The sequence below is a fragment of the Neophocaena asiaeorientalis genome, unplaced genomic scaffold (assembly GCF_003031525.2).
Source record: "Neophocaena asiaeorientalis asiaeorientalis breed wild unplaced genomic scaffold, Neophocaena_asiaeorientalis_V1.1 scaffold58, whole genome shotgun sequence".
Taxonomy (NCBI): Eukaryota; Metazoa; Chordata; class Mammalia; order Artiodactyla; family Phocoenidae; genus Neophocaena; species Neophocaena asiaeorientalis.
In genome coordinates, this window is record NW_020172644.1 from 565111 (window position 1) to 591309 (window position 26199).

At 34.3% G+C, this 26199-nt stretch overlaps 1 protein-coding gene across 2 annotated transcripts in view; it reads right to left on the reverse strand.

The window, feature by feature from the left end:
- Positions 1 to 1615: 1615 nt before the first annotated feature.
- The window catches only part of AP1AR (adaptor related protein complex 1 associated regulatory protein), a 25351-nt gene continuing 767 nt past the window's right edge, over positions 1616 to 26199 (reverse strand). Inside the window, exons 2-10 of one of the 2 annotated variants that reach the window (XM_024739480.1) lie at positions 16161 to 16209; positions 15641 to 15667; positions 13029 to 13054; positions 10628 to 10724; positions 9346 to 9444; positions 7345 to 7403; positions 6453 to 6526; positions 5253 to 5381; positions 1616 to 2137 (exon numbers count right to left, since the gene is read on the reverse strand). In XM_024739480.1, the coding sequence (XP_024595248.1) occupies positions 1872 to 2137; positions 5253 to 5381; positions 6453 to 6526; positions 7345 to 7403; positions 9346 to 9444; positions 10628 to 10724; positions 13029 to 13054; positions 15641 to 15667; positions 16161 to 16209 (826 nt within the window). In that variant the 3' untranslated portion in view covers positions 1616 to 1871. The remainder of the gene's footprint in view (positions 2138 to 5252; positions 5382 to 6452; positions 6527 to 7344; positions 7404 to 9345; positions 9445 to 10627; positions 10725 to 13028; positions 13055 to 15640; positions 15668 to 16160; positions 16210 to 26199) is intronic. The other variant, XM_024739481.1, reaches the window with a different exon arrangement.

Consider the following 26199-nt stretch of genomic DNA (forward strand, 5'->3'; position numbering starts at 1 on the left):
CAAATTATTTAAATGTAAAAATGTGTTTATTCACAATCTTTGAGAAGTTACCATTCCTTCAAAAAATTCTTTATGAACAAAATGCCAAGAAAAATTACAATAGTAGCTTATGCCAAACCAAAAATATACGTCTGATGTATACAAACTTTAAAAAGCATAACACAGGCAACGTGAATATAGATTATCTTTAAAATATTTCCAATGACATAGCTACAACTTAAATTATGTTGAGACATAACAGCATTACCTAATATATTTACATATTTAAAGTGTCATATTTATTTCTATGAGATAAAAAAAGGTGACAAAACTATAGATGTCATTGCCCAGCAGTTCAAATATTGAAAGGGCCACATGATATTTTTAAAGTATAGCAAGAACTTTATATTACTATTTATATCTGGACCTTCCTATATTTTCGAGAACATGCACTGTCATTGTTGCAAGAAAAAGAAAAAAAAAACACTAAGGAAAAATTGAAAAACAGTTTGCTTACTAAAGTCATATTCAATCCTCAGCAAAATCAAGACAAGCAATCAGGGAGTGTCTTATATTCTTGGCCTTTTAAATTGATACGTAAACTTTAGAGAAAAGAAAAGTTAACTGTATATTGTAAAATTCAGTTATATATATTGATTTACTTAGTTCCATCCCATTAAAGCATGTTGTATTACAAGGCAAAGGAAAGCTTAATAAAATCAATGGATTCTTTCATGCCAGAAAGGATTTTATTTACTTTGAAATACCCGTATTACCTTTTTCAGGTTTTTCCTTCTTAATAAATCATGCACAGAGAATATGTTCTGTGTAAAATCTTTCAAGACCATTCATTAGAAACACAGAATTTTAAAAAATGACAGATAGAAATTTACTATATCAATTAAAGTCAACATTCATTTATAGTGGCACAGAAAAGGAAGTGAAAAACCTAAGTATATGGCTTCCTTGGTGGCACAGTGGTTGAGAGTCCGCCTGCTGATGCAGGCGACGCGGGTTCGCGCCCCGGTCCGGGAAGACCCCACATGCCGCGGAGCGGCTGGGCCCGTGAGCCATGCCCGCTGAGCCTGCATGACTTGAGCCTGTGCTCCACAACGCGAGAGGCCACAACAGTGAGAGGCCCATGTACCGCAAAAAAAACAAAACCAAAAAAACAAAACACAAAAAAACCCACCTAAGTATATATATTTTCTTAAATATCTTTTGATTACTCACTTTAAGTGTCCAAACTCTGAAAGATTATCTTAACATATCACATACCTTGTTTAGATTGAGTCAACATTATTATAGTAGGATATGCAACAAGTGTAGAAAGAAACTGATACTTCGGCCTTTCTTTCGGGTCATCTACTCAAATTAATTGTGCTTACTATCACATAATAAAATTTAAGTAAGTCATAGAAATGAATAATGCTGGAAAAGGGAACACTATTCTGAATCTGAATCTGGCAGTCCCTCCTCATGCTCCCTTCACATCTGCTGAGAATTAACACAAAATGCCTTAATACTTTTGCAGTTAGCTACTGAAACAGAGTTAAGAAAGCATTCAAGGTGAAATTAATAAAACTATTTTAAAAGCTGAAAATCTACAAACAGTAAACAGGATTGCTATGAAGAAAAGAGTTAAAGAAATTTAATTAATAACATGACAGAACCATTAAAGTGTTTTTGAAAAGCAGAAGGCAGATGATGAAATTGCACTTAATTCTGAAGCAATTCAGATATAACCTATCATTCCTATTCCTTTCTAATAAGCATTTATAACATGTTTCTTACTTCCCCTCTTACAAAAAGGCTCAGCACAACCATTTATACATTCTAGTTGGTTTTAAACATTTGGTCATAACTGATAAAGAAGATCACACAATTTTTCCCTACCGTTTTTGTTGATCCACATCATATTGCTTTAGGCCAGAATCAGACAGTTCTAATACAGGATTTACAAATCCAGAATACTCAGAATTGCCATTATCATCCATTTCGGCACTAACAAAATCATTCTCCCACTCCAGCCCGTTGGAATCATCCGAGGCAGATGTAGGATTACTTCCAGTCTTCTTGCTGCTATACTTAAGTGCTGCCTGGAGAATGTCTTCCTCTGTTTTGGAACGTTCTCTCATTGGAAGCATTCGATTCATTCCTATTATATGGGCAGGGTTATTAGAAATCTCAGTAAAGATTTAAAGAGCTATATTAAAAGACAAACTATCAGACTTGATTTGTGAATTAACTTAAAAAGCCAGTCATACGGAAGCCTTTCTTAAGGGAAATGTTAGGGTATAATCCTACAGTGAACATTAATACTCAGCAAAGGACAGTTTTATGCAACACTGGTAATCTAGTAAGATGAAATTTCTGAAGAGCCGTAAGTAGAGCAGAATGCATGGAGGATTTCAATTGCTATTAGTCTTATACGGCCAAATTAGTGTGTCTGCAAAACTTCTTTCCTACCTAGATGACAATTTCATTTCTCAAAGATAATAGTAACTAATGATAACAATATACACATTTCCAGCACTTACTAGGTTCCAGTTAATGTTGTTTGCACTTGACATATATTAACTGATTTGATCCTCAACAACTCTATGAAGTTACCTACAGTACTATCATTATCCCCCATTCTGCAGTTGAGGAAACTAGGGCAGAAAGAGGAAAGTGATTTGCCCAAGATCACAATAGCAATAGAAGTAGTGGGGCAAGAAACAGATTCCATGCAGTTTGGCTTCAAAGTCTGTGCTCTTTCGCTAGTCTGACTCTAGTATAACAAAGTAGAGACATTTCTAGGGGAAACTGTTCTAGATCTAATTCTGAACAGAAAGAAACTGATCAGTAAAGTGAGCGTCAAAAATCTTCGAAAAAAACCCATCATTTTGGCAGAAGGAAGAGAGGGAGGACAGAAAAGAAATTTGAATTTGCAAGTGCAGAATCAACACTGCTAATAGAATTAAAATCTAGGAAAAGAGATTATAAGAGAATATCTCTAGACACACCCAATAATTTTGTTTTCTGAGCTTAAAGAATCAGATCCTACAATAATAAAAGAACATTTAAATCTAGGGACTTCCCTGGTGGTCCAGTGGTTAAGACTCCACGCTCTCAATGCAGGGGGATGGGGTTCGATCCCTGGTCAGGGAACTAGATCTCACATGTTGCAACTAAAGATCCCGCATACCACAACTAAGACCTGGTGCAGCCAAATAAATACATTTAAAAAAAAAAAAAAATCTATCACTATTGTCTGTCACTCCCCCAAAATTGCACACTCAACCTAGCAAACGAAATCATCCTTATAGACACAATAAAAATATGAGCTGGAGACTAATATAAGTTTGTGGATTTGTATTTAATTGAATAATATGTCTAAAGGAAGCTGGATTAGACATCATCAGGTTTCTAGAGGGTTCTGTCCTCTACCTAGTTTAATAATTCTGTTATAATAATTTGAATAACAAACTTGAAAGTCATGTTATCTAAAAATTTGATTAGCATACAGCAAGGATGACAAATCAGGAATTAAAACACCTGAAAGGCTTTAGATCAAATTGAACAAGATGCTAAAATAAAAATAAATTTAAAATCTAGATTGGGATATAAATACACAATAACAAAAGTATAGGGTTGGGGAAACAGTGTTTAGCTGAGAAGACTTAAGTAAATTAACGCAATCTTTGCTAAAGTTATTCAGTTTCTTTATTGATAAAACAAATGGCTCAACTAGAGGATATTTAAGGTCTATTCCATCTCAAAATTCTATGAAATATTTGATATTGAATATTTAAAAAAATTAAAGTTCCATATTCTGTAACTGATTCTTCCTTTTGGGATTACCTATTTCTTAAAATGAAAATAAAGACTTGGGCCTTATTCAGTGAAATAGCTGAATATATTTTTAAAAAATTAAAAAAAAAAAAGTCCGCACCTAGCTATAATTTTGAGTACCTGCTATGTGCCACACTATGTACTGGGTGTTTTATATAAATTTTATTTACTCCTCCTAACATTCATGATTTAATTTGTTCAAATATTTATTGACTGTCTATTATGTGCCAAGCTTTTTTAGACCATCAGTATATAATAGTGAATTATCATTCTTCAAAGTAGGTTTATAATTCCCTTTTTATGATGAACTAACTGCAGTTTAGAGAGATTAAGAAACCTATCTAAAGTTCTATAGCTGGGAAGATATACCAGGTAAAATTCAAACTCATGTCTGTGTTATGGCTTTTGTACTACCAACAGAACTAACAAATTGCTTATTTATTATGAACCAAAAGTTAATTAAATTTTGGCTTTAGGTTGCTCACAAGCGGGCAGTAATTCCTACAGAGTAAAATGGGCTGGATTACAAAAACCTTAAAATGAGAAACAACATTTATTTTCTAAATCTCAAGAAACACTAAGAACTAAGCAACTTTCAGACTTCCCTGGTGGCACAGTGGTTGAGAATCTGCCTGTCAATACAGGGGACATGGGTTTGATCCCTAGTCCGGGAAGATCCCACATGCTGCCGAGCAACTAAGGCTGTGAACCACAACTACTGAGCCTGCACTCTAGAGCCCCTGTGCCATAGCTACTGAAGCCTGCGCACCTAGAGCCCCCGCTCCGCAACAAGAGAAGCCATTGCAATAAGAAGCCCATGCACCGCAACGAAGAGTAGCCCCCGCTCGACGCAACTAGAGAAAAACCCATGCGCAGCGACAAAGACCAATGAAGCCAAAAATAAAAACAATAAAAAAAAAAGAATTCAGAAACTTTCTAAACAATTTACAACAAATGACAAAATATAAGAGTCTAAGAAATTTTTACACTAATTTTTCAAGGCCTTGCATTCATTTCAGTTTAAATAAAGTAAAACACAAAGTAGATTTCTATAAATTAACACATATTAAATAAAAATATTCAGGTAGGGCTTCCCTGGTGGCGCAGTGGTTGAGAATCTGCCTGCTAATGCAGGGGACAGAGGTTCGAGCCCTGGTCTGGGAGGATCCCACATGCCGCGGAGCAACTAAGCCCGTGAGCCACAGCTACTGAGCCTGAGCGTCTGGAGCCTGTGCTCCGCAACAAGAGAGGCCGCGATAGTGAGAGGTTGGTGCACCGCGATGAAGAGTGGCCCCCGCTTGCCGCAACTAGAGAAAGCCCTCGCACAGAAACGAAGAGCCAACACAGCCATAAATAAATAAATAAATAAAATTTTTTTTAAAAAAGGCAAAATTCCTTTAAAAAAATATTCAGGTAAAATTGTAAATATAAAATACCTTCTTCATCTTCCCATTCTAGATCTAAAGATGTGCTGTCATCATTTCCACTAGTTGATTTAGTTTTGGTCATTAAATCACAACTGCTTTCTGTATTTGGTGTCAAAACTGTGGCATCTGATGAGAGTCCTAGAATATACACCAAATACAATTAGATGTGGTGAGCTATACTCTTATACTACAACCATTTATTTTGCAATAATTACCTCTCTTCAAATCATAACATCATAAAAAACAATTATTGAAATCATTACATTGGTAAGTTTCTGTTAGAAATAGTATAAAGGGCTTTTCCTGCTTTCTTTTTACTTTTTTTTTGCCATATAGCACAGTACACATGCAAATTTAAATGAATTATAAATTTTTAAAATATGATGAACTCTAGGCAGTATTTTTAATAGTCAATTACAAAAGGGGGCAAAAAAATTGAAAAACTAAAAATGATAAATGAAAAGCAGCCTATATTTTCAAAAGGAACCACTACTATTCTTCCATATCTGGGGAGCACAGGAGTTTTGACTTTTGAAACTTGGAGAAAAGATTAATCTTGTAATTTGTAGTAAGTAAAATAAATACACTTTTGTGTACCTACTTCCCTTTTCTGGGAGGAGGAGAGGTGAGAACAGAGTGGAAATGGAAAAAGGAATTCCTGATTCCCTATACATATCTACAGAGATAGCCTGAGGTTTTTCTTTGCTTCAACTCCTTTTATTTATTTTTAAAATTTATATTACTGAAGTATAGTTGATTTACAATGTTGTGTTAATTTCTGCTGTACAGCAAAGTGATTTAGTTAATACATATATATTCCTTTTCATATTCTTTTCCATTATGGTTTATTATGAGACATCGAATATAGTTCCCTGTGCTATACAGTAGGCCCTTGTTGTTTATCCAGTCTATAATAATAGTTTGCATCTGCTAACCCCCAACTCCCAATCAATCCCTTCCCCTCCCCGCCTCCCCCAGCAACCATAAGTCTGTTCTCTGTATCTCTGAGTCTGTTCCTGTTTCTCCAACTCCTTTTTAAAAAGGAAAGATAAAATTGTATAATTAAGGACTAGTTAATTGACTTATTTGGGCAACATAAATTGAAGGGCAGAAAGTTCTTCTAGAAAAACAGAGCCAGGATCTTCAATTATCTGTTTAACATGGCATAAAGTAACCTTAAAATGAACGCAGATATTTTAAAAGACTTACTACTACTTCGAAATACTTCATACTGTGACTTTATATTTCTCAAACAAGATTCAAAGTCATCTTCTGGTTCTGAACTGTAATAAAAGTGAAATAATTTTTTTTTATATGTTCATAGTAGATACAACATAATTCATGCTTAAGTTAAATGATGGCATTTTGGTTTGAAAAGGTCTATCCCATACAAATTCATAATTGCTGTACAATTAGAATAACCTCGTCAAAACAGGTCTTACTTTTCCTAATGCTAGCAATAAACTGAAAAATAAGATTTTGGTTAGTCTTGAAGTCAAAATCCAAAGCTTAGCCCTAAGTCTAACTTGTAATTTACAATAATGAAGCATGAACAATTTTCTTTGAGTGAGTAGGAAATACTCCTGGAAATGTGACACTGAAATGTATCTTCTAAAAAATGATCACATAGGGACTTCCTTGGCGGTTCAGTGATTAACACTCCTTGCTCCCAATGCAGGGGGCACAGGTTTGATCCCTGATCGGGGAACTAAGGTCCCGCATGCCCCATGGCACAGCCAAAAAAAAAAAGATCACACATAAACTTTATTATAAGAAAAGAGAGGAGCTAAGGAAAACACAAGCAACCAAGGCATAAACAATTTATCCAAAGGCATTCAGTGTGCTATTGCATCATATTCTGTATGAAAGATGTGACCACTCTTAAGAATGCAATAAAGTCAATTTAAAATAAATGATGATCATTTTCCAACATAAAGAAAGCAAATGTTCTCAGTATTCTTACAAGTGTCTTCAAGAAGCAATCATTTTTTTATGCAACATATACACATGAATATGTATATAAGCACCCAGAGGTGTACTGTGTTCTCTTTGGAAATAATATTTTCTACCACAAAGGGAAGAAGTATATTTCACTATTTACCTTTGATATTCTCCATTGTTTGAAGGATGGTATTGCTGCAAAACTCTCTGTCTTTCTTGCTTTGGAAACATAATGCAACACAAAATCACTCTGTTGTAAAATTATGTTTTTTAACACTATTCATGCAATGCCAAAAAGTGTTATTTTCTAGTTTCGGGGGAAAAAAAACTTTAACATTGAAGTTTTTCTTTCCTTAAATTAATCACTGTTCACTTCTATATCCTCTTATTCATGGGTAGAATTTCTCTCAATTTTTCAGTGTATAATCCTTAAGTGGTCAGAATATTCATACTGTTATTAAAAAATAACTTTAAAAGTATATATTGGTATATCTGACTTCCTTATTACACCTAAGAACTTCTAATAACTGGAAAGATGAGGGGTAAGAAAGTAATAGTTAAAACAGTATATGAAGTTCTATTCTGGGTGAAATAAGTAGCAATTAAACAAAAAATCTAAAAGACCGGGCTGGCTTGACTCAGAAATAATAAAAACAGAGGATTTAGAAAACCTGTCAGAGTTATGGCTCTGACAGTTATTACTGTATGTCCCTGGCATGTCCTTTATTTTCTGTTTCTTCATCTGTAAATTACAGATGGCTATAATACTATCCTAGCAAAATCATACGGCTACTGTTAAAATCAAATGAATTTGTATGTATCTGTGTATCTTTGTGTCAGCATATGTGTACAGACTGCTATGTGTTCCCATATCAATATTTATTCAAGGAAGAAAAAACTCAGGAACTCAGATTTTGCATATGGAATCATTTTAGTCTTTAAAAGGTAAGCAGCAGAGAATTTATTATAGCAAAAAGAGATGTCTAAATTATAACCAGAAAAATACTTTCCTTTCTTAGTAGAAGGTGAGTTAATTTTTAAACTTTCCCATTACTTAGAAGTTAGTAAAAAATAAAAATAAAAGATACTCCCTCACATAATCTAATTAATCTGTTGAAACACCAAAAAAAAAAAAAAGAGAGAGAGAGAGAGAGATGAAGAGCACGGGTCCCATAGAAATCACACAGAAAATGATGCATGATTTTTTAGTTCATCTAAGTTACAATAATTATGTGACATAATCCTTGTACTACACTTCAGTTAATACTGCAGTAGAGTTCACACAGGCAAAAGATGGAGGAAGATACTAAATAGAAAAGTGGCTAAGCAGTGCTTGAATTCTGGCTCTGCCATTTATTAGCTGTAGGATCTTAAGTTACTTAACATCTCTGTCCCTTGGTTTCATCGCTTATAAAATGGGGATTAAAAACACTACCTTTCTCCTAGGATTGTTGTGACGATTAAACAAGGTAAAACATGTAAACTAATCAGAACAGTTACTGACACTTAGCCAGGGCTCCATAAATGTCTATTATTAATAGCTGTCTGGCATTATAACAATGCCATGTTTGAATACAGCATGGTAAGATATGATAAATCTGTTGTTTTTTCTGATACTACATCAAAGATTTCCCAAGACTCAAACTCCCAATCTCCCAAAGACACAAGTATAAAGATGAGAAATACAGAGTATTCCTATGGGGCAAAATCACTCAGCTTACCCAATTTTAGGAAGTGTAAGAATGTCTAGCAGTTCAAGAAATTGTTAAAAAAAAAAAACCTCACAAAATAAACTAAAAAATGCTGCAGAAATGATATTTAAAGGTTAGTTTTGCAATGTTTCATCTAAGAGTATATTTATTTTTCCAAAAGAATGCTGAATTTTGGAAAAGTATAAAGTTCATTTCTGGGATAAACAAGAATTAGCTTCTGGTAATTTAAACCTAAACAGCACTCAGTAACAAGCATATAATTTGATGTTATTTCTAGCTGTTAAAGACCAACTAATTTCCCTTTAAAATTCCTAAGAGTATAGGAATAAATACATTTGTTGTTAAACAAGAAGCCCTTGATTCTAGGGGGAAAAAGTCCCAACTAAGATTTGTCAAATAAAATCAGGAGAAAAGCAGCCCTAATATATGTCGGGGTCTTTTCCCCTCACCTCCAAGAGCTTTTGCTGCTTTGCTGCCCTGGCTGCTTCACGCTGTGCAGCGTATAAAGCTTCTTCTTCTAGTCTTAACTTCTCTTCTTGTAAGGCTAACTGTACATGAACAAAACAATAAGGATTAACAAAAATCAGAACCTGTCTAACTGCTCTAAAAATAAAATGCTTCTATTTATAAAATAAAAAATAAATTATTAAAAAAATAACTGAGCTCTACAAAGCATAATAGAATTAAATTTCTGTGATTTCTCAATTTCTCTTTTTACAAAATAATTCAAATGATATCAAACATGTTACAGAATTCTCTAGAAGCTGAATTATAAAGTAGAGCATCTAGTTTGCATAAATACAAAACTGTTTCTTTCCTTAGAATATGCAGTGATCTTCATTCTCAACAATCGTTCCAATGCCGATCACCCTGATTAGTTTCATGGTTTGGGCCCTTCTTAGTCCAAGGTCTTTAAAACTAAGGTCAATCATATCACTGTCTACCAAAGTGAAGTAAGCTTTCACAAAGTTCATGGTGCATTGATACACATGTCCTGTATTTTATTACCATCAAGTTATTAAAAAATTACTTCCAAATTTAAGTTCCTGCCATTCATAATAGCATACGAACTGCTTTAATGATAATCTACAGCAAGTCAAATCAAATTTAAAAATCAAATTTCAACACAATATTTTTCTTTAGCCTAATATTAGCATCTATTGTGTAGCTTAAGTTAATGCTGTTGAAATCACTAATTGGTACTAAACAGACTATTTTTAAATGTATAATGGAATATGACTAATTCCATTTAGTTTAGTGAATGCAAAACTATAATTACAGGCCACCTCTGTAAATATATTAAGTAAATATAACATTTATGATTGTTAGAAGTACTTGGTTCACTTACTAAGAATAAATAAATCCAAGACAAAAAAGAAGATTTTAAAAAATAAACCACTTATTGTGAAACAGAGTAATTTTTAAAGTTAGTTTTAAACACAAAGGTGCATGTATCTTGCCAGAGTCCCTACTTGTGAATTCAGAAATTATTTTCAGAAGAATGTATTCTCTTCACTTATTGGCAGCATATGATTTCTGATAAATTGAACCAAACTAAACCAAATTATTATAGGCTGGAATAATTTTTTAACTTTTAACTCATTTTCACCTCTATATATCTAAATTTAGGTCCAATGACCGTTCACATGCAATATATTATTTAATGACATCTTTCCCATATAAACAGAGACTTTATGATAATATATACTTAAGCAACATAAGACTATTTACCTCCTTTTGGATTTTCATATCAAGATCTTTCTGTTTTTCAACAATAGAATCATAATGCTTCTCTCTTAGGTCAACAATTTCTTCCTCAGTAAGAGGCCTACAGAGAAAAATAAGGCAGAAAAAGAAAGAAAAGGAAAAAAAAAGTGCTGATGAGTCCAAGTTAAATAAAATACTCATAAAATCAGTGAAATTATGAAATTTTACTGTCAAAAACGTATTAAAGCAATTTGATGCTATTTCAATTGTTAGAGTAAAAACTCATACATTCTAATACTTGTTATAATTTGGTATATAAGATGATATACTATCAGAGTACCGTTTTTTAGCCCTAAAATCAACTTTAAAGAAATGTGGACTCCCTTTACTTTGGCTCTTCAGCCATCTGACTATATCCCAAAATGTTCATCATAAAATATAAACTTCAGTATACTATACTCTGATCTCAGACCTCAGATCATTTTGGAACTCTTAACTCTCATACCCACTGCCCTATTTATCCTGCTCAATCCCTCTAACCACCCCAGGCCCTTGATCCTCCCTTTTCTCTCAGTTTATCGATCCTGATCATCTTCTGGCTTTACTTCACTTACAACCAGTGTGGACTCTGTGGCAAATCTGAAGTACTTTCTTACCCACATACTCGCCTTCCTGCACACCTGTCATTATGCCTTATTCATCCAGATTACTCATTCTCTGACCTTGGATCATTTCCATGATTAGCTCTTTCTGCTGAGAGCTGTGAGAGAAAATCCTACATGTTTGGTCCTCTGCCCCTAGCAATAACCCTTTACTTATACATGGCCAACCCCCTCTCACAGCCTATGCTAACTACTTCAAAATCTTCACAAACACACTCCTTAAGTTCTTCATTCAAACTCTCTTCTCTTAGAAGTCAATTTCACCCCACTCTGAGACATGACGAGCATGTCTCCAACCATCAAATCCCTCAACTTCTTGCCAGTCCTCCTCTCACCTAAGTCTATCCTCCCTACTCTTCCCTCCTTCCTCTAAAGAGGTGGTATTCCTTAATTTGTTCAAGGTCACCTGTCACACTTACATTCATCACTAATGCTACCCCACACCACCTTCACTCCAGAGAATTCTGTGGGACATTGCTCCATCAATTAGTACCTCTTTTCTTCAGTCTACTCTTTTTGTCTGTTTTCACCTCTCTTCCTTGTGAAGATTGGAAGAAAGGAAGGAAGGAAAGGAAGAAGGAAAAACTTTCATTTGACCTATATCTATCTCTAACTACTGCTCCCTCCTTCCCATTTCAGCCAAAATGTCTGAAATTACAAGTTTATTGATAGCACATCTAGCACTTACTATGTGTCAGGTTCTTTTCTATGCGCTTTACATATATTGACTAATTTTAATTCTCAAAACAACCCTGTAAGGTAGATACAGAGATCATACATATGAGGGAAATGAGATGAAGACAGATTATGTCCAAGTAAGTCAGATAGTATGTGGCAAAGCTAGAACCTGAACCCAAGTAGTCTAGCTCCTTGCTCCTAACAACTGTTTCTCTTCCCTTCTATGTCCTTACTTCCCATTCTCTCATCAACTCACGACAGTCTGCATCTGCTTTCATCACTCTACTAACTCTAACAAAGGTAATTAATTAATGGCCTCTATGTTGCCAAATATGAGACAGTTTAAGTCCTTATAATATTTCTTCAGTTTCATATGGCAATGCTGACCATTCCCTCCATTCCATCTGTCAGTCTGTCTCTACCTCCTCCCTTGGCTTTCTATGCTCTCCTGGTTCTTTTTGCCCACTGCTTCTTGGCTATCTTCTGAATCCTCTTCTAGTGTCTGCCTATTCAGTCTTCAGACCAACTGCTCTCTCTCCATGCTCCAATCACCCCACTTCCTCCCCCTTCCCCAACTTCAGGTCTTGATAATTATCATGGTTATAACCAGCCATGTATAAGGTAATGTCTCCTACTTTTGTTCCTTTAGCCCTAACTTCTGCCTAGGGCTTTTTGTTTGTTTGTTTTTTGAGGTATTACTTATATAAAATAAAAAACATGATTAGTAAAACAAGTTTTAGAATGTCATAAGGAAGCAAAAGGGGGATAAAGTTTTACAAATTCAAAGAAATATACTTATCAATATTAATATATTAAATAGTTTTTTAAAACTAGAATATACATAACAACTTACGTTCAGTAGGAAAGCACTTAGGCACTTATGTAGATTAAATTCTTTAATGTTCAAAACAACCTTTTGAGATATTGCCTCAGTCTTATAGAAAGAGAAAACCAAGGTCCTGAAATGTAAACTGTTCAATGCCTCAAAGCAAGCAAATGACAGAGCCTGGATTTTTAGAGAGCTTCTTATAGTTCACACAGAAGTCATTTGTTTTATTAAAAAAAAAAAAAAAAAAAAGCCTTACCTATGATTGCTTCCTGGGCTTTCCCCCTGTGCAAGAATTAATTAAACAATTATACAAATTTCACTAGCTGAATTCTATTTAAGGCAAGCCAATAAAATTTTTATTTAATCAAAATATTTTCTGCTTATCTATTTTACCTTGGTAATAAATTTCATTATTAAAAGTGTTTTAAACAAAAAGCTTTAACATTTTACTATTTCTCAAAGGCAAAATTTAGTTTACTATCTATCTTAATTATATAGCAACCAATTGTTGGACATTTCTTAAATTTTTATAACAAATATTTACTCTACCCCAAATAACCTTCTGGGTTCAAGATGGTACTAGACAACATATTCTCTATGTTCTCATCATTTACAATTGATCTTCATTATTCGCAGATTCCAGATTTGAAAATTCACCAATGAGTTAAAATTTACTTGCAACATCAAAACCAACGCTCCCCTCACTCTTATGGTCATTCATGGGCATACACAGAGCAGCAAAAAATCTGGTTGCCTGACATACACATTCCCAGTTGAAGTAGAAGGTGATGCTCTGCCTTCCTGTTTCAGCACTCTTACTGTGCCCTCTCTGCAGCCTATGCAGTGTCACTTTTTGCATTTTTGTTCCTGATTTTGCTGTTTAAAATGATCCCCATGTGTAGTGCTGAAGTGCTGTCTATTGTTCCTAATCCTAAGAAGGTGTGACATGCCTACATGTGCCTACACATACATGTGTTAGATAAGCTTCATTCCGGCATGAATTATTAGTGCTGTTGGTAGTGAGTTCAAAGTTAATGAATCAATAATATACACTAAAATAAGGTGTCAAACAGAACCATAAAACAAGGTTATATATTGATCAGTTGATGAAAATGTTGTGATCAGAAGCCTGTAGGAAGCTAATTCTGTATTTCCCCTAGGAGTAATATTCCAGTATCCACTAATTCAGTATTCACGGCAACTTCATAGAATGTAACTACCACAGATAACGAGACTGCTTTTGTTCTCTTTCCTGGGATTCTGAAATTACCTATAGTTCTTTCCTCCAAAGCAAACTGTAACTACTTTCAAGACTGATTTGGATTTATACATTTCTTACATATTTGTGCTATTCACACCTCACAATTAAAATATATGACTAAGTAACAGCAGAAATAAAATTTCAAATGGTCCAAATTAACTTAGGAAAAAGCACTACAAAGCAGGATATGACATTCAACTAAACCAAACATTAACTATGACATGAGAGAGGAAAAGACTGGTTAGCAAAACAAACAAACAAACTCAAACCAAACAAAATGCACCTTAGGAAAACACTTGGAATCACACATTCTTTTAAAGAGCTGTATGATGGGGGGATGAACTATATTGAAGGTTAACAGAAATCTTACATTTAGTACTTGTCAGAAACTTTAAAAATATCATGTTAAGTGTTTGTTTAAAAAAATACACAAAATTAATGTTACTTCTGAAAAGGGAAAGAAACAAGATTCTATGAAACACTAAAATATTTGGGAGACATTTTACTGGGAAACAAAAGGCTAAGGCAGGTCCTCAAATATATTCTACCAGATAATAATAAATATGTATTACTACTTTAAAAACGGATTTATACCCAAATTAATTTGGGAAATGCTAAATTGGACAAGTTTAAATAATTTTCTTTAACAGTTCTTTAACAATTTCTCTAATAATTCTTCCCAGAACCTTTAATATGCCAATTTACACTCTGAGACTAGTATTCTATACACACTCTGGGAAATGCTGGGCTAAAGAATAATTTAAATTTGGTTTAATACATTTTTCTCTTTCCTTAGAAAACAAAAATGATGAAGAAAAAAAAAAACTTGCAATGCTCTTCTAGTCAAATTCACCTTAGAGATGTGGAAAGTAGGCCCAAGGCAGGTTAAATAATTTACACAAACTCATATAATTAGTTTACCAAAGTTGGAGATTAACACACAAACTAAAACTCTTCTAACTATACCAGTGCATAAGAAATATATACCATATTTCACTAATTTTAAAATGTACTTTTTTTTTTCCATTTTAACATTTCTGTACTTGGGATGCATCTTAAAATTGATTTTTAGATGAGGTGAAATACAAAAATCAACAAAAAGAATAACTTATAAAAAAGATAATGGCTAAAGTCAGAAAGTGATTGCAGAACAAACATGTATAAATTCTACCCTCAGAAATCTATAAAAACTATGGTCAAACAATGGGTCTACTCTGGATTGTTGAGGAATTTTACCTTAGGTAAGATGGCAAGATGTTAGAAATATCTTTTTTTAAAGTTTCTCAAGTTCTACAGAATACTTTAAAAACCTGTTTTATATATATGTATACATATACACACACACACATATAATATATAACTGATGTATGAAACTATAATATATATATAGTATTACATATGTTAAATAATAGAAAATTCTGAATAATTTGCTAATATAAATTAGTAAAAGAAGGAAATGATAAGGGACTAAAAAGTAAAAATAACAACTAAGAAGTAAAAATTCTAAAATAAAAGAATATAATAAAAATTAAAAAAATAATTGTCAGAACTTATGAGATGACTAATGAGAACAAATATGGATTTTATACTGCTGTGAAAATACTTACTTCATCACTTTCTACTAGATTCTCAAACTGAAACAACAAGAAAGTGAGTGTTAGGATGACTATTTGTCTAAGGTACATATCTCACAAAAAATTATATGGTGGAGTTGCTCAAAATCAACTTGCTGTTTTGATTCTGCCACACCTCTACTAGGGCAGACCAATGATCTGTTTCTAGAATCACTGGCTACTATAAGCCACTATAATTGATAGAAGTGTACCCTCTCCCTCAGTTGTACAGGGCAGAAAAAAGACAAAAACAAACAAAAAATCCCACCACTTCTTAAGCAGAAATAACAATTCTACTAGAAGAATGGGATCTTAATCTTTTGCAAACTTGTTCTCCCCTATTCGTGCTTCCCCCACCACTCCAATTCTCTCCCTATTCACTAGCTATCTAATATTAAAATATAAAGAGTCCATACTAAATTTAGGTACAGAGCCTTCCCCTTACTTAAAAAAAAGTGTCTCTCCTGCTGTTCCGAAGGTAGTTTTATTCAATCAGATTTACGACTCTACTTACCTCTATAGTTAAGTGCTCACCTCTTGAGCATGTTCTAAAATACTTGGATCTGGGAAGAAAAACAGGAAAACAACTTTAAAAATTACAATCAATCCTAAAACTGAGTTAATATAGTGGCATAAAAACATTTCCTCAAAAGCGACTTTAAATTCTCCAATGTATAGTATCTTATATTTACAAAAAGGAACCACTAAACTTACATAAGAATATAAACACTCCAGATTTTTAAACTTAGCTGTAGGTTTAAAAGTGTTTAGTCAACCAATATTTTTCTATTGATTCTAATATTTACTACACCTGTAATAATAAGTTAATTTACTATATTCACTACATAGAACAGAATACAATTAAATTAAAATTTTTATCTCATTATTTTTACTGTATCAAGAAAAATATCTTGTTAAAGTACTGCTGTGTTAAATAATGTATAAGAGCATGTTCCCAATTTTGTTAAACATTTGCAAAACAACAAAAATCTAAAAAAGATATATGCCAATATGCTAAGAATAGTTATCTCTAGATGGTGGGATCATATATGTTTATATAAAGCTTAGGTACTTTTCATTCTCATCCCATGCCTGCACAAATAAAAGAAAGAAAATGAAAAATAATATACATCACATATACATCTACCAAATAATCCATTACATTAATTTTTCCAACTAGGGTGAAATATTGACTTTAATTTTAATTTCTCTTCACAATGTATACATATATCAAATCACCACAATGTATACTTTAAATGTCTTACAGTTTTGACAGTTATACCTCAATAAAGCTGAAATTTAAAAATTCTAGTTATTATCTTCTGCTCCTACTAGTGAAACTTACATGTAGTCAAATAAGCATCTCCTTTGTTATATCTGCTCCAAAGATATCACCACATTCTATTAACTATATGTCCTCTAAATATTATAGTATGAAAGCTGGTACAGGACAGAGCCCCTCAAGCTCCTTTACTACTGGAAGTACCAGGAAATTTTAAGACTTTCACTTATAATGTGGATCCTGTTATTGCTGCCTAAATTGATGGCATAGAAGACCCCCCATCCTCCCATGGGGATCCAGAATCACACTGTGGGTTCCTAATGTGTCAAGACTCTTGAACAAAAACCACCCCTTTGAGAGATGGGAAGAATCCTGGGGTTAGGACAGGTCAGAATGCTTTGTATTATGTGTGTATGTGTGCAGAGGTGGCGGATGGGCTTAGTAAAAGAGAATGGTATATTATCATGACTAAGTTTTTATTACCATAAAGAATAAAAAAAGCAATTTTTCCTGTACAATCTTTATTTGCTAACAGATGCAAAGCAGTTTTATTGCCCATTAAGAGATCATTGGTAAAAACGGAACATTTGGTATTGTCATCCCATAGATCTAATAATTCATGGAACATATCCAATATAAATAAAATACCCCAATTCTCTAGGCATCTAGTGCTCCCATTCTTTTATTTTCCCTATTTCTCAAATAAAAACAGAAATGAATTGAGCCTTCCAGTAGCACTGTGTTCTGGCATTAGGATTCATTCATAAAGTGCTATACGCTCTCCCTCAGCAACCATCACTCTCTTCCCTGAATGAAGAGTTTGTCTCTGATTAATCTATTTCCTCTTCCAGGCTTACTGAATGATATAACTGAATAGTAAAATAAAGTTTATTGATACCAAGCATCCCAGTATAAGCCGTCAGTGTGACTTCACTGCTGAAGCAAAGCCTGAAGCTAAGACTGTCTCAATACAAACCAAGGGAAGTAACTGTTGCACTACACTTACATTAGACGGCAGAGTACTGTGTTCTGTCCCAATTTTACACAGATATATAGCTAACTTCAGTAGAAGCCCAAGGTGTTGGCTGTTGTAAATGTCTATCTTTTCTGTCCCCTCTCTCTACATCTAACTATGGTGAGGACAATCATGCTCTTGCATGACCCTGACTCCCTGATTATCTGACCAACCTAGATCATAGCCATCCCCCAGACTTCATTTGATTGGTTCAGGGTTATACAGAAACTGAGCAGACATATACCCTCCTGAGAGAAATAGGGAGCTGCTAGGGGTTATACTTCTGACAACCTGCAAAGAGGAATGAAATCAATTGAAAGAGTGTTCTGACAGTGTTGAAGTCATTCCTAAGGACCAGTTGCATCCCTGCCCTGCCCATAGTTTCCTTAGTACTTGACAAACTTAGTATCCTTATAAGAAATTCTACCTTTTGCCTACGATAGTTTGATTTGGGTTTCTGTCCCCATAACCAAAGTCCTGTCTAATAAGTAAACAAGAGTCTAAGAGATAGAATGGCAAAAGGGCAAATTAAAAAAATAGCAAAAAAAATTTTAATGGAAAGAAAACAAAAAAGCAAAATAAGTTTTGAAGAAAATTTAAGCTTTCCTTTTAGGACAGATTAGATTGAGACCTTATTACTCACAAAGGGCACATACTGACTCCTACTACCATAAATGCTAAGATTATATTGATAGATTAAAGTAATACGCAATTTGGCAAACTCAGGGGTAACATTTTTATTAGAAGAGCTTTATCCTGGAATTTATCTGAAAAGAAGATGAGAAACTTTGTGATACACATTTTATAAGTAATTAGAAAGCCAGTTTTTGAAAGTATCCTTTCAGATTTCAGAGTGCTCTCCATTACTTAAGCAGTAAATGAAAGAAACTGAAACTAAAATCTTTCTGTATTATTGGATTCTTAAAAGCCTAACACATTTCGAATGTGACTTTTTCAGTATTTCCCATTATAAACTGTCCTGACAGGAATAAAGATGCAGACGTAGAGAATGGACTTGAGGACACAAGGAAGGGGAATGGTAAGCTGGGAAGAAGTGAGAGAGTGGCATGGACTTACATATACTACCAAATGTAAAATTGATAGCTAGTGGGAAGTAGCCGCATAGCACCGGGAGATCAGCTCAGTGCTTTGTGACCACCTAGAGGGTGGAATAGGGAGGGTGGGAGGGAGACACAAGAGGGAGGAGATATGGGGACATACGTATAGCTGATTCACTTTGTTATACAGCAGAAACTAACACACCACTGTAAAAAAAAAACAAAAACAAAAAAACTGTCCTGATACTTTGTGTTTTCTTTTAAAAATTTTTTTTAACATTTTTATTGGAGTATAATTGCTTTACAATGGTGTGTTAGTTGCTCTCCAAAGCCATCCATGGACATTCCTTTATACACAATCCTTATGCCCCTGAGAGCTGTCTCTAAGTAATATAAGTTTCTATATAACCATTCTACTATTGCTGACGATGTGAAAGTAGACTCAAATATGTAAAGGATATAAAAAAGGTAGAAAAGATAGGCTATCATACTCCGAATGATCGTGGCATGTAAAGGAATTTGGAAAAGGTTGAAAGTAAAGAGGTACAAAAGTGGCAATTCTTGCATATATATTTATTTGTCAGTGTTGTGAAGGGAGATATCAAGACAATCTTTTATTAAGGATAAAATCAGTCTCATCAAGAATAGAATGAAAATGCAGTTTTTTATGCTTCTACATGTTATTATGGAAAGCAGGCAAATACTCATAACAAAGTGACTTAAGTAAAAGATAACTAAAAAATCCTCATAAATCCTACATTGTTATTGGTCCTTTTCTTCATATTCTCCTGTATAGTATCTGTTAAAATAACAGTCTTTCCTTATATCTTCTGTTTGACATTATAAAAAAATAATGAAGAACCATGGTAAACTGTTCCACAGTCTATTAAAAATTAAAAGCTTCCCAAGACTCTTCTTTTCTAGACAAAAATTGGAAAGGTTACAAATAGAAGCCTGGCAAAAACTATTACATCGAAGATGATGGACACATTGTTTTTCAATTAGTACCAAATACTTCAGTGAAGATTTAAGCATTCAGATCTCAAGGGATGATCCATCAACAGATTTTCCAGGTAGAACAGCATCAACATAGGTGGTAATAATAAAGTAATAATATTTACTGTTAAATAAGCCCCTCCCTAATGAAGGCAAATTTAGGAAGACTAGATGTTCAAAACATTTATTGTGTTCCCTGGAAGAGACAAATTTTCCTGTTAAACATGTTGAAGATGGAAAACATGTCAAAAAGAGTCACTGTTCTTTAAGAGGAGGCTGATTTAGAGGAGACCAACAACTAGAAGGGATCTTAGAGGTCTTTTAGTTCTTTCTTGTTCATCCTCTGCAGTCTGTGAGCAGCATCTGAAATTGTTGACCACTTTCTTCTTTCAGAAACTGTTGCCACTTATGTGTCTATGATTTTGAATGTTCTAATTTTTCTTACTTCCCTGGATAACTGAATGACAGTCATAGCTATGTATTTATATTTAAAGTACAGAAGTGAGTAAAAAATTGACCCACGTACCCAGGAGGTTTACAGTCTAATGGGGTAGACACACAGGTAAATTAACAACTACCATGCTCTGAAAGGGATACGTTCAGATGAAGAGCATCAAAAATCAGCTGAAGGAGAAGGAATTAGCCAGGCCCCCAAGTAGTGGAAAGGGATGTTTCAGGGAGCAGCAGCTACCAAAGGCAAAGGGGAATGAAAAGATCAAGACTGCATACATTAATTCTGTCAACAAGTATTTACTAAACGTCTACTACATACTATGCACATAACTTGGAGCTGTGTATTCAATGGTAAGCAAAATAGGCATGAACTTGTTCCTTTACACTGAGAGCGGAAGACAGACATTAACCAAATAATGACACTATTTCAGGTATAATTATAACCTGAGGAAGTGCTGAGAGGATAAGGAAGATGGTTCCATCATGGTGTGAGAACTCATCCCCTGAGGGTAGGAAACAGATTGGGAAGACTTCTGTGGGAAATAATCCTTGAGCTGGCACCTAAAAGATGAGTAGGAGTTATGTAACTAAAAAGGGAAGAAACTGATTCAAGGAAGAGTGTGGCACAAATGAGGCAGAAAAAAAAAAAAAAAGGCAAGGAATAGATAATGTGAGGTCTTGAAAGCTACATTAAATATTTCAGTCTTTATCCTAGAAGTATGGTAAACCACTGAAGAAAATGGTAGGGGACATTGAGAACTTGACAACACAGATTTGGAGGATGAGTGAAAGGGAGGAGTTTATTATGATTTGCAGGTTCATGGCTTTGGTAACCGTATATTATTTTACTACTCACAAAGTAGGACAAAAAGTAGTAAAAATGGTTCGGGCTTTAAAAAAATGAAGAAAAGGAGTAAAGAACTGTGAGCAGGAAAGAAAGATGAGCTCAAATTTACAAACCGAATTTGAGGTTATGTTTGATACCCAAGGGGAAATACACAGTAGGCAATTAAGATATTCAGGGCTCAGACTGAGATGACTGAGCTCATTAGTACTCAGGTAGTAGGTAAGGTCATGTGTTTTCCTGCCATCACCCAGGGAAAGTACATTAAGGAAGGAAAATATATTAAGGAAGAACAGAGTGAGATTCAGAACACAGTCCTGGGGAGTCTTCAAGGTACAACACAGAATGTTCAGGAAATTCATATCCATTTAAGTCTGCTACTGTTTTCCTTCCTAACTTCTGAGATTTCAAGAGAAATATCTTATGCTTGTGTATTTCTCAAAGCTGACAAACATGCAGAAAACCAAACTGAATCATTCAATAATAACTACTGATTAGTACACTTTAGCAATATACATTATGATAAAATATTTAAAATTCTCATTCTCTATACGGTCTCTTTAAAAAGTAAGTCAACATAAAACTGGTAGGATATATATTTAACTATGTGAGTGATGCCAAAGTTAGGGAATTATCTTGAGGAAAAAAAAAGGAGAAAATACTGTTTTCTAGATTTTACAAGTTCATTTAGGAAAACAGAAACAGGTATAGTCCAACTGGTATACAGGCCACTGGGGATGTACCAAGTGAAAGAATGGCAGAGAATCCTTTCACTAATTCCCCCTGCCTGTGCTGCCACGCTATGTGCACAAAGAGTAAAATCTACAATTTTAATGCTACGCTGTAAGGAAAATATAATTAGAAAATGCAATTAGGCTGGTAAAATAGATTAAGGTTAAGTTATCTTATCAGGGGTCTGAACTTCATACTACTTTGAATTGGAGGGTTATCATTTATCAAAAAAGTTAAAATACTAAGGTTTATGAATGAGTTGTTTTTTGAAATTAGAATAGAGTCATTGTTTTCCTTTTAATGTTATTCTGATTTGTATTCTGACATGATTTTCTGAATGAGAGAACAAAGAGTGAGATCATACTCTTTACCCAAATGCAGAACTGCATATAATCCTGAGTATTCAGATGGACATTATGTTGCATGTTTGAATGCCATGCAACTCATCATCTGTCACAGAAGGAAAAAAAGGTTGAGCAACTTAGCTGTAGGAAATAGTTGGCAGATGGAAATTGTTAAGCAAGGGAATGGCATGATCCAGTGTGGTTTTTAGAAAGCTTAACTCTACTGATAGGAAGGGGAGATGGCATGAAGTGTAGAGATACAACAGGGAGAGCAATGTGAAAGACAAAGTTTAAGGAAGAAGCACAGAGGAAGGAAACAGGTTCAGTATGTATTAAGGAAAGACTGAATAGCTGATTAGTGAGGACTATAAAGTTGGTAGTACAGAGACTGTGAACAGAGCTGTTAAGGGAGTCCCTAATCCCTGATTAGGGAATACACGAAGCAGAGGAAGAAAAAATCTAGGGGAAAAGGAAATGCACTATTTCAGATATTTAATGGGACACAAATATTAAATATTAGATACTTTAGATAAGTTGATTTGAGGAGCTTTGGTACATCTAAGTATATCTCTTCAATAGGCAACTGAAAATACAGTGCTGAACCTCTGAAAAGAAGCCTGTTCAGAAGACATGAGATTTGGAAGTGGTGGTGGTTGAAACCATAGGAGTGGATGAAATTAAGGGAACTACATAAAGAAAAGAAAAGACAGAGAAAAATTCCATATTTAATGGGTAGAGAGAGTAAATATAGCCAAGACAGGAACAGGAAAATAAAAAGATAAAAGCAATGTTGCAGAGGTCAAGTGCATAGTTTCAAGAAAAGGAATACAGCTTATCACACAGAATAAAGAGCCAAGTTGTGGAGATATATGCATAAGATCTCCCAGTGACAAAGTACAAGATAATGCACACAGAGATAGAGCAACTAAATGATTATAATATTTATGTTTAATAAAATGTTTATAATGTTTAATACAAAACCATGAGATATTAGTGGTTAAGGGTAAAGGCTCTCAGTTCAGAGGGACCTGGGCTGCAATCTCAGCTCTGCTATCTTAGGCAAGTTAAACTTTCTAAGCTTCAATTTTCAACCTACAGTGTATATAATAGTACTCACCTTCCTCACAGAATTGTGGTGAGGAATAAATGAGATAGTGTAAAATACTTAGGAACAGTGCCTGGAACACAGGAAGTAATCATATGTTGGCAGCTATTATTAAAATCATTTTTTACCAGTAAAGAAAACAGCAAATCATTGTAAATTATTGTCTGAAGGCAACTTTGCTGCTGCAGCCAAAAAGGCCAACAAATGTTAAATATCAAGAGAGATATAAAACATGAGTATACTTTCATATAAACCTACAGTACATCTTAACTGGAACCACTACGTGCAATTATATGGTAAGATAGAAATAGGAATTAAAATACAACACAACAAAACTTAATTGGACCTTCAGTTTGAGAAAGAAAAAATTAAGAACACGATAAGTGTCTATACAAAAGATTTCTCGTACTACCCAAAAAAAAAGGAGAGCTGACCAGCAGATGGAGCCCTCTAGAATGTGTGGTAGGCAAAACTCCCTGGAGTGAAAAAAGATGACTCATTAGGATGCCTAAATGTTATTCCTTGAAGATATTTAACTCCCTCTGCTTTAACCATCAAATAACTTTATTAGTAGCAAGGTTTCTGACATACCTTAACACTGATATTGATATTCTGACTAGTCTACATATTCTAGAATATAAAATACCAGAATTCTCTAATATGTTATAAATTTAAAAATAGGTAATTCTGGTTTTGAAATTGGATAGTGAAAAGTGAGTGATCTGACTCTGAGCTACCCCTGGGAAATCTACAAGGCTAAGAAATCAGGCCCTGGATTACAACGTACCCTTGTGAGGCCCAGCTTAAAGCAGCCTAAGAAAGTCCAGGATTCTTCCACCTACGGTCACTACGTTGACAAAATATAAATCAAGTTTTTCAGATTGCTCCTCAACTTTTTTGCCCTTAGATGAACTACTAGTTAAGTACCTAGACCTATAACCGAAAGAAAATCAGAACTACCAGGTGATTAAAAAAAAGCAACTACTAACATGAGAGGTAAAGTTTAACCTTATTCTGTAAACAACAATGAACTATAACCACATTCCTCTCTGCATGTTTATTAGAATCTCCTAAAATGAATATAAAACAATAAGTTAATCAGAAGATTCAAGTAACTGACTGTCCAAACCTACATTTATGGACTAAAGCAAAAGGATGGATATCATTATTATATTGTTTTAGATGACAGTGTCCACAACCCACAGACTCTCACTGCCGCAATAGAACTTGTTTGTTCAAGTTTTGCCCACAGCCAGAAGAGTACAGATCCAGCTATTATGCTTTTATGACACATCTACAGACAATTAACACTCACAATGATTCACTGATTTTCCCCTCACCCTTCCCTATGCTGTCAAGTTCATGTGCTCAGGGAGTAAAACCTGTAATTTTAATGCTATACTCTAAGGAAAACATTTTCAGTTTGTAAAATCACCATGAAAGAACAAAACCCCAAAATCCCAGACACCAAACAATGTACTCCAAAGTGAAATATAAATGATTTTTGCTTACCTAATTTGAATATAAGATCCTATTTTTAGTTATTCTACAACACAACTACAAATGAACAAATAAAAATATTAACAAAGCCAAAGATTCTGTGGCACCTAGTCCTTAGGAAAGCCTATTTAAGCAGCTTGACTATTATGAGTACCTACGAATAAAAATTAGAAGTAACGTAGATGACTTTTGCTGACAAGATAGAAGAGCTGCCATGTTCCCCTGTAACAGTAATAACCCTTAAGTCAGGAAAACCAAAATACTAAAACTAGGCACAAAGTCTTCAAGTCCTTACTTTTCCATTCAAGGGACACTGAGTGTAAAACCCTAACTACTCTGCATCAGAGAGGTCACACACAGTGCCTGATGAACGAATGAGTGACTCATATAATATCTACATCGCCAAAAGACCCAAATGATAAATCAGTATCAGTATGTGTATGTTGAACATCTTATTACCTAATGATGTTGGTTAAATGGGACAGATGGTGAAAACTTAGCAATCTGTTCCAGAAAGTGCAAAATTAATGTCTTATTCCTTACATAAAGTGGTGTGGTTCAGATTTTCAATTCTAAGTTTGAATTCCTGGGAAATATTTAACAACAACAACAAAGCCAATTTCCAAGGAATTTAAGTTTTTCACTACCTTACGAAATAAAAACACAAAAATGGAATAATTACAAAATTCTATTATTCTATGGATGGTGTGGGTAGAAAAACCTAGGCATATCCCAGATTTAATCAAGAGAACTTCAGAAGGACTGTGATTTCCCTAGTGTTACAGAGCTTGTGGGTAGCAATCTGGGTATAGCATTCCCCTCGAAATTCCAAAAAATAAATATGAAAAAGCTACACACTGCTCTTCTTGTTATTAACATTAAGAATCCGAATGCCCAGTGGAAACCCAGCAATTCGCAAGTATCAAGGAAGTGCTCAATGTCTGAAACCTTATTTCACTCCAGCATCCAAATGACTTCTACTAAAAAATCTCTCAACTAAAAAATCTCTCAGAGACATCAACTTTTTGGAAGAGATTCTCCACCTGCTCTGTCAGAGCCAAAGAGAGAATCAAACACATAGCTACTACCAGCTTTAGCAATAAACCAAGCTCAACGTAGGGAATGCTCGGGTCGCCGTGGATCCTGTTCTACTGACCATTCGTGTGAGGGTGCCCCGTGCTTCCTAGAGATGATGCCTCCCGTCACTCTTTCCCCGCGTGATAG